This window comes from Erythranthe guttata, chromosome 10 (assembly GCF_056151865.1).
Source record: "Erythranthe guttata isolate IM_541 chromosome 10, IM_541, whole genome shotgun sequence".
In the NCBI taxonomy this organism is placed as follows: Eukaryota; Viridiplantae; Streptophyta; class Magnoliopsida; order Lamiales; family Phrymaceae; genus Erythranthe; species Erythranthe guttata.
In genome coordinates this window covers 16,917,837-16,931,622 of record NC_142542.1, presented here as the reverse complement: position 1 = coordinate 16,931,622, position 13,786 = coordinate 16,917,837, and the positions used below count along the sequence as shown (strand labels likewise).

General features: G+C 32.6%; 3 protein-coding genes and 1 pseudogene across 6 annotated transcripts; 1 reads left to right on the top strand and 3 right to left on the bottom strand.

Annotated features, from left to right (window-relative positions):
• Positions 1 to 478: 478 nt before the first annotated feature.
• On the top strand, positions 479 to 4,526 carry LOC105958386 (two-component response regulator ARR1-like). Its single transcript, XM_088824020.1, has 6 exons — positions 479 to 963; positions 2,243 to 2,395; positions 2,550 to 3,047; positions 3,145 to 3,221; positions 3,550 to 4,119; positions 4,212 to 4,526. The coding sequence occupies exons 1-6, from the start codon at positions 855 to 857 to the stop codon at positions 4,293 to 4,295; spliced, it is 1,491 nt and encodes a 496-aa protein (XP_088680146.1). The 5' UTR covers positions 479 to 854; the 3' UTR covers positions 4,296 to 4,526.
• A 586-nt stretch (positions 4,527 to 5,112) lies between these two features.
• Positions 5,113 to 7,278, bottom strand: LOC105958389 (AP2-like ethylene-responsive transcription factor At1g16060; annotated as a pseudogene). The gene is made up of 8 exons (XR_016033800.1): positions 7,097 to 7,278; positions 6,867 to 6,949; positions 6,693 to 6,701; positions 6,501 to 6,589; positions 6,303 to 6,376; positions 6,174 to 6,224; positions 5,921 to 5,997; positions 5,113 to 5,825 (listed from the first exon to the last, which is right to left on the bottom strand). The product of XR_016033800.1 is annotated as an AP2-like ethylene-responsive transcription factor At1g16060 (transcript).
• Positions 7,106 to 12,008, bottom strand: EMB2739 (embryo defective 2739). Of its 3 annotated transcripts, none has more exons than XM_088823882.1 (6): positions 11,711 to 12,008; positions 10,958 to 11,029; positions 8,803 to 10,380; positions 8,315 to 8,392; positions 8,012 to 8,114; positions 7,106 to 7,245 (listed from the first exon to the last, which is right to left on the bottom strand). In XM_088823882.1, the coding sequence occupies exon 3, from the start codon at positions 10,356 to 10,358 to the stop codon at positions 8,931 to 8,933; it is 1,428 nt and encodes a 475-aa protein (XP_088680008.1). In that variant the 5' UTR covers positions 10,359 to 10,380; positions 10,958 to 11,029; positions 11,711 to 12,008; the 3' UTR covers positions 7,106 to 7,245; positions 8,012 to 8,114; positions 8,315 to 8,392; positions 8,803 to 8,930. The 3 variants fall into 3 exon arrangements, with proteins under 3 accessions (XP_088680008.1, XP_088680006.1, XP_088680007.1); XM_088823880.1 differs by having other exon boundaries at positions 10,958 to 11,040; positions 11,711 to 11,845; XM_088823881.1 differs by lacking the exon at positions 10,958 to 11,029 and having other exon boundaries at positions 11,711 to 11,995.
• Positions 12,009 to 12,466: 458 nt separating this feature from the next.
• LOC105958390 (DNA-directed RNA polymerase subunit beta) lies at positions 12,467 to 13,786 on the bottom strand. The gene is made up of 2 exons (XM_012982402.2): positions 13,433 to 13,786; positions 12,467 to 12,852 (listed from the first exon to the last, which is right to left on the bottom strand). The coding sequence occupies exons 1-2, from the start codon at positions 13,669 to 13,671 to the stop codon at positions 12,714 to 12,716; spliced, it is 378 nt and encodes a 125-aa protein (XP_012837856.2). The 5' UTR covers positions 13,672 to 13,786; the 3' UTR covers positions 12,467 to 12,713.

Sequence of the window (13,786 nt, the reverse complement as noted above, 5' to 3'; positions counted from 1 at the left end):
CTTTATCACCAGTAAATAAAAATGTCAGAATATGCTCCTATTATAAAATTGAAGATTAAAATTATCCATAAATGATTACAAAGTGCAAGGTACTCATATTTAATGATGAAAAATGGTTCCTTTTGCAATAACGGTGTGCTAGGTTTAAATCACAGTAAATCAAGACAAATAATTAATTATTCATCATAATTATCAACTAACCACTTGCCTTGTATATATACGCAATACATACTATATATATATATACACACGTGTGTGTGCGCGCGTGCATGTATTTCAACTGCGGCTTGTACACAAAAAACACATGAAGAAAGAATACAAAAAAAGTTCATTAGCTTTTTAATTAATTTTCTTGAAAATATAATATTTACAGTTAGTTATAGGGCATTTAAGTAAAAAAAAATGACTTTAATTTCCTGTAAGAAATAACATTACATATGACACATGGTTTTATAATCCCTTACATCAAGACAAAAGCAGCATGGTCACTTTCATATATGCCTTAAAAACATCAGTTACATTTTTCTTCGTCTGTCATGGAATTATAAAGGGGAGAGAGAGAGAGAGAGAGAGAGAGAGAGAGATGAAAAGAACAAAAACATATAATTAAAGCAGCAAAATTGTTTTTTTCTACTCAATACTTGACTTATATCCTCTCCAACTTCATTCACACAACACTTGAATTCCTTTCTCTATCTTGCTATAATTCTTATAAGAGATTTCACATACATTTTCGATACTAAATTCAGAAAAATAAATTTTCGTTTCTCGATCGTCTAATCACTTGAATTTCGTTTCTTTTTTTGGAAGAAAAAAAAGAAGAAGGGGAATTTCGATTTCTATCTCGAACATCAATGGCTTTCTATGATCCGAAGGTGCTTGAAGTTCATGTGCTATTGGTCGATAACAATATGAATTTCCTTCTCGAGACTTCAAGAATGATACAATTCAACTCATACACAGGTAATTAATCAAGAAATTCTTAATTGCAGTACTTTTTATGAATTTTATTTATTTTATTATTATATTATTTTATTTTATGTAGGATGAAAATGATAGATCCACAGCTGCATGAGAAATTTACGAGTTAAATTAAATGTTTTGAACATTTTTTTGAAGATGAACAATTAGGGTTTAGCCCTATTTCCCTTCTACATTCTTTATTTCAGAAGTTCATTGAAAAAATGTGTTGAAATTAATCAAGATCTGGAAAGTTAGAAATAAAAAAATTGTCTAATTAATCGACTAAAACATAATCATCGTGAAATCATGCATGATATATATATATATATATATATATATATATATATATATATATATATATATATATATATATATATATATATATATATATATATATATATTAATTACGTATATATCGATTTTTTCACGCCTTTTTTTAAAATTGAATTTACATAAATCTAGCGATAACATGCTTTTTTTTTCAGAAATTTTATTGCTAAATCATGAAAATTTTCTTTTGAATACTCTTTCCGAAATCTTGTTTTTTTTCGTATTTTCTCTTACTTTCTTTTTTCCACCGTTCGTTTCGTTTCTTCTGTTTAATGACATCACCGCTTTCAATGAATGTGTTGGGTGGTAGGAAGAGTAAATTCATGTGTGTGTCTATATATGATAGATACAAGGTTCGATAATAAATTAGTAGGTATGATTTCTCAAAAACAAAAACATATGTGTGTGTATATATATATATATATATATATATATATATATATATATATATATATATATATATATATATATAGTAGGTATGAGTCTTTGCTGACTGTACATATATATGTGTGTATACATATCACTGGAATAGAAAATTGAATTGTAATTAGGGTTTTGTTGGCAATATTTGTTCTTAATTTCTTCTATGTTTTTTGCAGGTTTTATTAAGTTAATGCCATTAATTATCCACCAAAATACAATAATAAAAATTTCATTTATCCAGTCAATGAATTCGGGTCCATTTATCGAAGAAGTTCATGTGCACGATCATTTGTCGTATCTTTTCATCGATTTTACCAACTTATCCTCAACTGTTTTACAGTTGATATGCTACGGCATTTACGACAGATTTATATACGAAAACGACAAAATTTGCCTTTTTGTTTTTAAACAATAACCGTATCAATTATTACGTGTTGGTCGACTTCTTCCCCGTTTTTTTTAGTAAAAATTCAATTTCTCCTTTCGCTCGAATTAATTAATGTGCAATTAATGTTTTACGATGCAGTTACATCAGTTCAAGAGGCTTCAGTTGCATCATCGATTTTATCCGAAGGCAACGAGAAATTCGATCTTGTAATGGTCGACGTAAGCTCGTCTAATAACATAGAAGGGTTTAAGCTTGTCCACGAAGCTGTCGACATGGGCTACATAGTAATTCGTAAGTGTTTATTACATATTAATATTAATTACTAAATTATTTTTATTATTTCCCTAGTAATTAATAATAAATAACTAATCTCTTAATTTCCTTTGAATATAATTAATTCATATATATATATATATATATATATATATAAAATATCGATACGAAGTGATGGCGAACGATGCCGACACAACCCTAGTGAAGTGTGCAATCGAAGATGGAGCATTTTTATTCATGGAGAAAGTAAATGCTGCAGAAGAGTTGAAGTATATATGGCAGCACGTTTTACGTGAAAAAGCTCGAAAAAATAAAGAATTAAACGGTACATTATTATCTACGGCCGGTGAACAAAATCAACGAGTTTTTCTTTCTGAGGGCAATCGAAATTTGGACAATATTGGAACGAGTACTATGAATCGAAATGTGGACAACATTGATCGAAACATCGGAATGAGTACTATGAATAATCGAGTTGTGTCGGAAACAAATATTAATGTAATAAACAATCGTCCGAGAAGAAGAATGGGGGCCACATTTATCGAACCGGCTAATAATAATAATGAAAATGCTCGTGGTAATTATATGTTGAGGCCGAAGATATGTACTGAATGGACTGCAGAACTTCATGAGAAATTCATGGATGCTGTCAGAGAACTCGGTGAAGGAAGTACGTTTAATTATTTATTTATTTTTAAATTTAAATTGTAAAAATGTTTGATAAATGAAATTGATATTTATTATTTTTTTCGTTTTTTTTCGATAAGGGTGTTTTCCGAGAGATATTCTCGAGCTGATGAATGTTCCTGGATTGACAAGGCTTCAAGTTGCAAGCCATCTTCAGGTATTTATTTAATTTTAAATATATATATATATATATATATATATATATATATATATATATATATATATATATATATATATATATATATATATATATATATATATATGTTTCAAGAATCATATATGAAACTTTTATTTAATTGCATTACTTTGTTTCATTTTTGATTCATTAGTAATATTGATGGATATATGTATTCAGAAGCATAGCCATTTTTTTTTATTTTAAACTACTAGCTTACTAAAATTTGAGAAATGGGATTTATATATATCAATTTCTTGTTAGAAAAAAAATAATTAATTTAATTTTAATTTGATTTAATTCGGTGCAGAAATGCCGCCACGGATGGCAACCTACTTACGAGAGGGAAGGCCGCTGCACAAAAGCTTCAAAGTCGAGTTCAACCCACTGGACAAGGACGAAAAAGTACGGAATCGTCCCTCGTGCGAGAACTAATTACAACGGTACTTCTCAAGAGCAGCACAACAACCCGATAATTATTAGCGACAACAACGTGGTCCAATATTCCACGCCTCGTAATAACGAGACGCAGAACAATCTTATCATAGGACAAGTACAAGGCACTACGGCATTACGGGACGACACTACTAATAATAATAACGAGACGCGTGACAATGTTATCGTAGGACAAGTACAAGGTACTGCGTTATGGGACGACACTAATAATAATATTCTCGCGAACAATAACGACATTATTATGAATAATGAGATAATTTCCGGTGTGGAAATTAATAATAATAATGCGAATAATAATAATGGAGATATGATTATTAACGGTGATGCGTCGTTCGACTTTGCTGCTGCTGCTGTTGATGGTCTCGTTGCAAATTGTTTCGATTTGATTGGTTTCGATTATGAGATTAATGCCTCGGTTAATCCGGTTAGTCCTATAACTAGTAGTATATATATCTATTTATTTTTCGTATTTTTTTATATATATATTTATTGGAATATATTTATTTTTTGCGACAGAATAATTCGGAGGCGGCTAATGATCAGGGAGATGAATATTGGAAATCATGGGTAGAAGACTTTACAAATGATAATAATGAATGAAATTATTACCAGAGGCTATGGCACAAAGAGAGGGACAGAAACTAAGAACAAGTTGTTATTTAATTTGCATTTTATAAATATAGTACTAAAAATTGTACTATAGTATCTTTATGTTTTTCCTTTAATTTTTTTTTTTTTTTTTTTTGAACTTTTTTTTATTTAAAACTTGTTTTTTAAACAGGATTTAACTGCATGTTTTATTTTAATTACAGTGGACATGTAAGAGTTGAATTTTCTGTTCTTTACTTGCATTTTACATTACTAAAAATCTCTCATCTTGCAATTCATAAATGTAGGGATTGGAATAAGCACTCTTGGAAAATTTCGATTTTTTTCGGAAATGAAAAACTAGTTATAATTCCGTTCCAAAGAAAAATCGGAATTTCGGAAATTGGAATGAGAAAGTTTGTTCCGAAATCGGAAAATTTCGGATCGGAATCGACAGAATTCGGAATTTCTATTCTTTGGTCACCTACAGGCTACAATACACAATAATATTGGTATTTTAGGTGTAATATTCGGAAAAAAAAAAAATAATAATAATTTTCGGAACTTCAAATCGGATCGGAAATCGGAATCTCATGTTTATTCCAATTCCAATCCAAATAATTTCGGAAAAATCGGAATTCGGAATTTCGGAATTCGTATTGAAAACTATTGTTCCAAAATCGGAAAATTTCGTATTGGAATCGGCAGAAATCGAAAATCCCGTTCCAATTTCCACCCTTAAATGTACATTGTTCGAGAAAAAAAAAGGGTTTTTGGAAAATAACACGAATACGATCGAGGAGATCAAAGGTGAGAAACGGAACATATATTAACGAAATATTTTAATAATTAATAATTATAGTCTTACATAGTCGCAATTTTTCGAACTTTAATTATTACATTTCTATCTACAAAACAAATATGAAAAATTCAAAGAATACATAGTAGCTTTCTTTAGCAAGCCTATGAATATATATCAGCAGAACGTATATATAATAAATTCTAAGAAATTAAATAAATTTATTCCCAATTAATAAGCATTGACCCAAACCGAACCATAGGTTGATCAATGCATGAAAGAATCGAGCTCCCCAAATATATCTTCAACGCCCTCTTCATTATTATATTCGCAAAAATCGTTCGACTCGAAATACGTTTTTATATCATCAGAGATATTATTGCTGCTCTGTGTTACCATGTCAGAGTATTCTTGTTCATCTTGCATGGAAGGGCAATAATATTCTGCAGCCAAGTTCATTTCCGTCATTTCTTTAAACTTTGACGACTGCAGCAGAAGCCCTAGGGCTGACGTGGCGGTCCGCGGCTGAGGTAAGGCGGCAACGGTGGTGTCGGAAGGTTGTTGGAGGTGGTGGAAGGAAGCTGAACCGCCGGCGTCGTGGTGTGAGTTTGTGTCGGTGGTGGTGTTATTATTAGGTCTCAGCCATTTGATGTAACGGCTTAGGTCGAAATTTGTGACTGCGTGGAGCCCACGGTATTCTATAGCCGCCATGTCGTACGCGACCGCAGCTTCTTCTTGTGTGGCTGCGATAATTTGTTTATTTATTTTAATGGTGTAATTCAAAATTAACATTAGGCAATGAGGATTAGTGTACTAATTAATTAATTATAATAATTACCGTAAGTTCCGAGATAGAGGTACTTGTTTCCGAAAACTCTTCCGATTCGAGCTTCCCATCTTCCGTTGTGGTGGTGTCTGCAAGTTGTGATATAATTCAAAAAAAAATATTATTTATACGTAGAATATATTGATGATTTATAATTCTCAAACCATTAACTAGGAATTTAATTTATAATGCAGCCATATATAATAAAATTTTATTTTATCTCATTGTTGATTGGCAGAATATGTATCACTGGATATATTTATACCTTGCCACTCCTCGATATTTCGACACTCCCCGGGAAAAGCCACTGCTCTTTCTGTAATATCGAAAAATAAAAAATAAAAATTAATTAATTAATTAATTAAAATCATAGTCAATATGACACTAGACTTGCCTTCTCAATGATCCAATATATTCCTCTCTGGACTGTATCTCCATATCCATCAGCTCCTTCTGATACGTCGACAACTATATATACATAATCGCAAAAAAATATATATTAGATTAAAATCAATTAATGCATATTTAATTTCTGAAGATGAATTAATAACGAGTCGATAAAAAACGTGGTTTTGTATATATAAATAATTACCGGAAAGTTGAGAATAGTATCTGGACCCCAATACTTCAGTGCAGCCAAGTCATAGGCATGTGCAGCTGCTTCTTCATCATCATAAGCACCTGATAATATATCATAATATTAATTAACTAATTAATCCTTTTGAAAAATATTTTATGATGAATATTTACCAATTAAGGAAGAATAAATTGATAATTAACATACCTAGATAGACTGCATTTTTCAATCAACAATCCACCAACAAAAGGAACACCAAAAAAAAAAAAAAAAATCAAATGAGATTGTTGTATGTAGAAATTTTATTAATTAATTAATGCTAAAATATTTAATTATATATGTATCTATTTATATATAGACGATAGACACAAATTATATAACCTTGTCTGCCTTTCTTGTTTTGTGCCTCGTTCCAGCAATTCTTGTCCCACAAATGAGCTTCATATCTTCCGGTCCATCGATGCCTAATTAAAATTTAACCAACCATTAATAAATTAAAGAAAAAATATTTAATTTTTTTTAAAAAACCCTAAAACATACAAATGAATTAATATTAATTAGTAGTACTACAATCAAGATTTCGAATGTGCATGCATGGTTTAATTTTAGACCTCGTCACTCCACGGTGAACGGAACTACGCTGAGGTGGAGAGTCTCTAGGGATAGTTTTCCTAGTACGTTTCGCCTTAATCCCAGGATTAGTCACTGGATTAGCACTAACAGTAGCGATCAAGGTAGTCGTGTTCCTCGTGTTCTTCTTCTGCGATAATTTCGCCATAAAAAACTGCTCGATTATTACGGGTTTTGTTGTTGTTTTGCGATTAAATTGGTGGAAAATATATGACTGAGTCTACAAAAAGAAGGGGCTTATAAAGAAAAAAAATAAAGGAAGGTGCAGTGCATGAAAAAACTGTGGATTGATAGCAGGATTAATTAGCCGGCTAATTGATTGATTAACCGTTAACAGCCGTCTCAAACCGGCTTTTGTACTCTTTGTCCTATCTTGGTTTTGTATTATTTGCTGTTTTCATTAGCTATAATATATTTTCCCTTAACAAATAACTTAATTTTGTTAAATAAGAAAAATAAAATACATTTTTTTCCCTTATGAAATAACTTAATTTTGTTAAATAAGAGAATTTTATACAGACAATTCACATATTATACCAGAATCTAACAAATTTAATACAAGATATAATCTAAAGAACTAAACATGTTATTAACTGAATAATTAATCAGTAAGAAATTATTCCAATCTAATCTAATCCAATACAGATAAGCAAACGAGGCCTTAATGCATTAGAAATCACAAGATTCGACTCCAGCAAAAAAGTTGCTCGATTTTCAGCATGTAAATTTCAATTTTCTTTAAAATTTGTAATTGAATAAATATTATAAAAAATCTAAATCATTTTACAGCTAACATTCAATCCTCTCCTAAAATTGATTTACTTATGATCATGCTATATATGGAGCCAAACGTGGGACCCACTACTCGTATAATAAGTTTGAGATGCATAACTTACCCTGCAAGATCAGCATCATACGGACGCCTAAACTAGTGTCCAAAACGTACAGCAATTCTATATTATGCTGCCAACAAGCAACTTCTTCTTCGGCACGAGTTATCTGTTGAAATGAAATGATGTATTACGGTAGAGGAAAAAAACGTAAGACGTACTATTCGTATAACACCAAACTACATCATCACCGTTACTTTGAATTAAAGGAATACATTCGGAACTTTAGGTGTTAAAAATACCACGACAAAACAAAGTTCAAATGATACTTTAACAATATTTCAGTTATTAAGTCGAGAGAAAATAAACCTGCTGCAACACACGGAAAATATGATTGCATTTGTGCCTTCAATTTTCGAGCTTCTTGTAATATTCCTCTGTCATAGCCTGCTCAATCAACATATAACATTAGACTTCTAAATTTATCTGATTAAATCCATATATCTAGATGACTTAAGGTAAAATGAATATGCCGATTAATTCTTTTGTAGTTATTCCGACAAAAAAAAATAAGTTCAAGAAACAAAATAGTCGGTCGGAAGACAACAGTAACCTTACAGTGACAATGACGACTGTCTAATATGATTTCGACCTAATGACATTGTATTTGAATAAGTTTCAGTGAAAATATGATAACATCGATCTCCGTGTTTTGAGAAATTTATGACAATGATAATAGATGAATTTTCTACAATAAAGTATGATGTCGACTGACCATACAACTATCGATCAAAATAACATTATGCTAATTGAGTTACACAAATGCAAAACGTGCTCAACGAGAAGAGTTTAATTACCAATCATGCTCTAAGTTTCTCCGATCTCCAAGCTTTACAAGAAGAGTTCAGATTATCCAACAACGTGCTTTACGAGAATCTGCAAGCTATTTCGATTAAGCTTTATCATTCATTATTGCAAGCTATTTTCATGAAGCCAGTTTTATGTTTCGGCTTTGGTGCTGTGCTTCTGGTACGGCATGTCTGAGAAGTTTTCCTAGCCTTTCCTTGAGAACTGGATATATCATATCACTAGCAAAAATGTCGAGTGATTGAACCATGCGTTTTCTAACAATTGCATTGAAAGCTGCTGATATTCCTCGGTGTAAAATCTCCTTTCTCTCGGGATCATAGTTATCCAACAAAATAAACAGAAACTCAAGAAGAGAATTCGTAATGTCAATATACTCGGGGATAGAATGCACCATCAGCAAAATTGCAGGTTCGATGTTCATAATATCATCCACCTTTTCATCAAAGAAGAGCCAATCGTAAAACAAAGCAAGTTTCGTATTTGCCTCGACGTAGTTTTTCATGTTAGACTTCAGTAGCCAACCTATAACAGCCCATCTGGGAATAATATCCGAACGGATGACATCATTAGGCGAATGGTGGGCGCAGCAAATAAATCTCACAATGTCGATAATAACTGTGTTTCTCTCAGGTGCAGAAAGAAACTTCTTTGCAAACCAAACCTGGTACCGCTTTTGGCTGCCGAATTTCACTCGAGTCAGCAAAAAAGTCAACTGAGATTCCATCTCTGGAGTCAACCTAAGCAAAAAATACCACCTTGGAGTCGGTGTATTGTACAACTGCGATATATCCGTAAATCCATCAACTCTAAAGGCGCTTGGATTGTACAACATGTCTTTCAATACGGCACAAAACTGTGGCACACGAACCAAATCTTGCAAAAGTCGAAGAAGATCCCTCCCGATCTTCAAACACAAGGAAAAATTATATCTCAACATTCTAACACAAAAATCACTCTGCATTTTACGCAAAGACTCCATCTTTGGAATATTGGACACCCTAAAGTGATCGGTCAATAACCTTAGAAATACATATAAAGCGCCGGTCAAAACCAAAGGCTCCTCTTCTAGCAAATAAAACCATTTGCTCGAGAAAAGGTTGACCATTTCAAAACACAAATGCAAATTCTCTTCGCCGAAATCCCCACCGACAATCTGCCTCAAAAGAGCCACTAATAAACCATCGAACCCGATCGCTGACACATTAACCATCTCATGAGTCAGCCAAATCAACTGCCTTTTCACAGGCTCGACAAGTTTAACGTACAATTCGTTAACAATCTTGACAAGCAAGCTCGTGAAATATTGGTAGCCATCAGTTATAATGCCATGTAAATGCTTAATGTGAACCTTTGCGAGGTGGGGTTCGGATAAAATACCGTAAAGAATTGCTCTGTTGAGGTTTTGGTACTCTTCTTTAGTCGGGATAGAGAGGGGAAAAGGGGGTCTGAGTTTAGGTTCAAGAAGAGAGAAGGCCTCTCTCAGAGTTATATCAAACGGGTTTTCTGCCTCGTGGTTGGATCTTTGTATTAGCTTCGACACCATTTTTCAGTAGCAATTGGACGACCTGTATCATCATACACGAAGAAAAAATAGAAATTAGATTACGTGTGCCTAAAAATACTAAGAAGCATTAAGTAATTAAAGGACATGGGGTTAAATACAGGTCTGCATTTGGAGAACCCGAATCGAATGTAACAACAATTTGATAAAAATGATTCATCAGTACAGTTTCGCCTAGCTGAGTTAAAAAAAAAAAAAAAAAAAAAAAAAAAGGAAGAAGAAGAAGAAGAAAAAAGTTCGGCATTAACTGAAATAATTCTGGTAAACAATTATAATCTCCAGTACAATTGATTTTTTTCTGAAGAAGTGAGAGAAAACAATCATGTTTTCATTTCTTTATAACAGCAAAAATTAAACAAATTTGTTAGAAAATCATAGAAGTAAAATCTATCATAAGTCATAACTAAAAAATCACGAGGCAAAAATTTAAATAACTGCTAATTAATAATGACCTAACTCTGAATTTAGACAACTCCGAAATTTATCGGCCCAATATTTCTCTCAGCAAACTCACTTATGTGCAAGTAAAAATACATCCGTTCACCATCGTGTAAACCTAAAATCTAGAGAGGAGCATATACCTTCTAAGGTGGCTGCTGGCAAAGCTAGAACAACGAGTGGTAGCGGTGTGAAGGTGAAAGCTTGCAGGGGTGCTGTGTGTATTCTGTCAAATTAGGGTGCAAATTGAATAGATCGCATTGGATTTAGCATTTTAACTATAAAAAAAAAATCATTCTTTTCGAGATTGGAAAACTAATTCCAAATTCGTTCCAAATATTTTCGGTAAAATTGGAATAAATTAACTTGTTCCAAAGTTGAATTTTTCTATCCGAACTGGCAAAAGTGGGAAATTCTATTTATTTATCCACCTTACATATAAAACACACAATAATAATGATATTATAAATCTCAAAAAAAAAAAAAAAAAGGAATCTTTCAGAATTATTTTCAGAACTTGAACTGGATTGAAAATCGAAACTTGTATATATTACTGATTTTGAACAGAATTTCGGAAATTAAATTAAAATTGTAAATTAAGAGTTTTTATGATAAAAAAACTGCAAAATACGGAGATTATGTTCCGATTTCCGTCTCTGGGTTAAATCATTGGTAATATACCTAAATATCAAATTTCTTCCACCAACTCATAGTACGGCCCATAAATACCTTTGCGAGCTAAATTAAAATGGTAGAAAAACTACAGCAATTATTTCTTGCAACTGACTGAAAAAGAGAGATAAATTCAAGTCCATACCTTGCACAAACTATTACACATACAAGATACAGCTCAATTCATAAATAATGAAAGGATTAAAAAAAAAAAAAGGATTTACCTAATTTGAAATTGGGGATTTTTGCAGATGTGAGCGGGCAGTAGCGGCGGAAGGATGGGGTGGCGTCGCCGCAGCGGTGACTGGTGAGACTTAGAGAGACAGCCGGACGAACGAAGGGGGCGACAACTGAGATGCTGATAAATTGTTAGGATGTATTTATTTTCCCGGCGACCTGACGGACGGCGGAGAATAGCCGGCGGCGAGCAGGAGCACGGTGGAGGGATCGCGCGAGTACGGCGAAGGGTTTAAGGAAAACAGTTGGTTAGAAGTGGCAACTGATTCGTCTCTCTAATAATTTCTCACTCGGTGTGTGTATATTACTATTTACTGCGTCCAATTAAATGAGGGTAAATTCCACTTTTCCCCTTATACTTTGGTTTGATATCATTTTACCCCTTCTACTCTCGATTGCATCGATTTTACCCCCTATACTTGAAATTTTTGTCTCAATAAGGCCCTCACCGTTAGTTTTCAGACCTTTGACCTTAGCTCCGATTGATCTAAATCTGAAATTACAAAAAAACTACCCCTCCCAGTTTAAATATTTATTAAAAAAATATATATGGTTGTCGTTGTGGAAACAAGATGATCATAAGATGTGTCTCTTGGTCGGTAAATATCAGACTATAGTGCATCAGAAATTGTTTTTTTTTTTTTTTTTTTTCACAAAACGAGTACAAAATAGAGAACATTTCACGGAATGTAGAAAATTATGTTGAATTAGACACCATAAGGATAAACATGTAAGAAGATTCCTAATTGAAGGGTGATTATAATTGCCGAAACAAGAAATGTTTTTTTGTAATTTTATCAGGGTGAGGCCGTAATTTACCATAATTATTAATACATCCCAATCAGTCCCTTCTTCACACACACACACCCAAAAAAAAAAAAAAAAAAAAAAAAAAAACAATTTCAAAGGTAAGATTTTTTGTCTGTAATAACTCGAAGCACACAAATTTCTTGAAAGAGTGAATATTCACAGAATCCCACGATTGATTCTTCATAATTCCTCAATATCTTTCTCAAACAAGTTAAAAATGAGAAAAATGGACAAAGGGACTACTAAAAAGGCTGCAGCTTTGAGCAAATCCTCTGTTCCTCTTGAAATCACACCAATTCTTGACCAATCTCCACTATACCTGAGGATTTCAAACATTCATATTCTAATTAGTGATTCAAGAATTACCATAAAAAAATAAAGGGTAAAATACGGCTACTCACTGAGTTAAGGTTAAATTACGAAAAACCCCTAATTATTTTAATATTTGTAACCACCCTCTCAACTATGAATCTTCTTGCACATTCATCCTTGCGTGTCAAATTTAGTAGAATCTTCTAGATTATGTGGAATATTCACCAGTTTGTACCCGTTTTACTCCATTTGGGCTCCACAATTTGAAACAAGATGATCAAAAGATGTGTCTCTTGACTAGTAATGTCAGAATATTGTGGTGCAACAGAAACTGCATTTTGCACAAAACGAGTACAAACTAGAGAACATTCCTCAAAATTTTAGAAGATTATATTGAATTTAACACCATAACAGTGGACGTGTAGAAGATTCAAAGTTGATGGAATGATTGTAATTAGCCGCATGCGAGAGTTTTTTTTTGTAATTTAACCTTACCTCAGTGGGTGGGTCGTATTTTACCCTAGAAAAAAGAAAAGCCATTTTTGTATTGTAAGAAACTTGTGTAAGGAGATTTTTCGTAAGCATACCCGGCATCGATGAACCCTAGCGCAAATACTCCAATAGCAGATTGAACAAGAATCTTAGTGCTGGAGAGCTTCAATGGGAACAAGGCTTTGTTTTCTTTATTACTCGATTTCTTTTCGGAGAAATCTTTTTTCTGAGACTTAGTTGAGAAGGCTACATATGGTGGTTTACTGCCATTGTTGTTAGAAATCAGACAAGAAAATGTATTGCAGCAGATAAATCTGCTGCATTTGATGAACATTTTTATTGTCTAAGGCTAAGTCTGGAAATTAACTCTTATCTATATTTTCATGAGTGGCTGTCATAAGTTCACAGCATGTGATTGGCAGCACTGTAGTCATTGTAATTTTAATTTT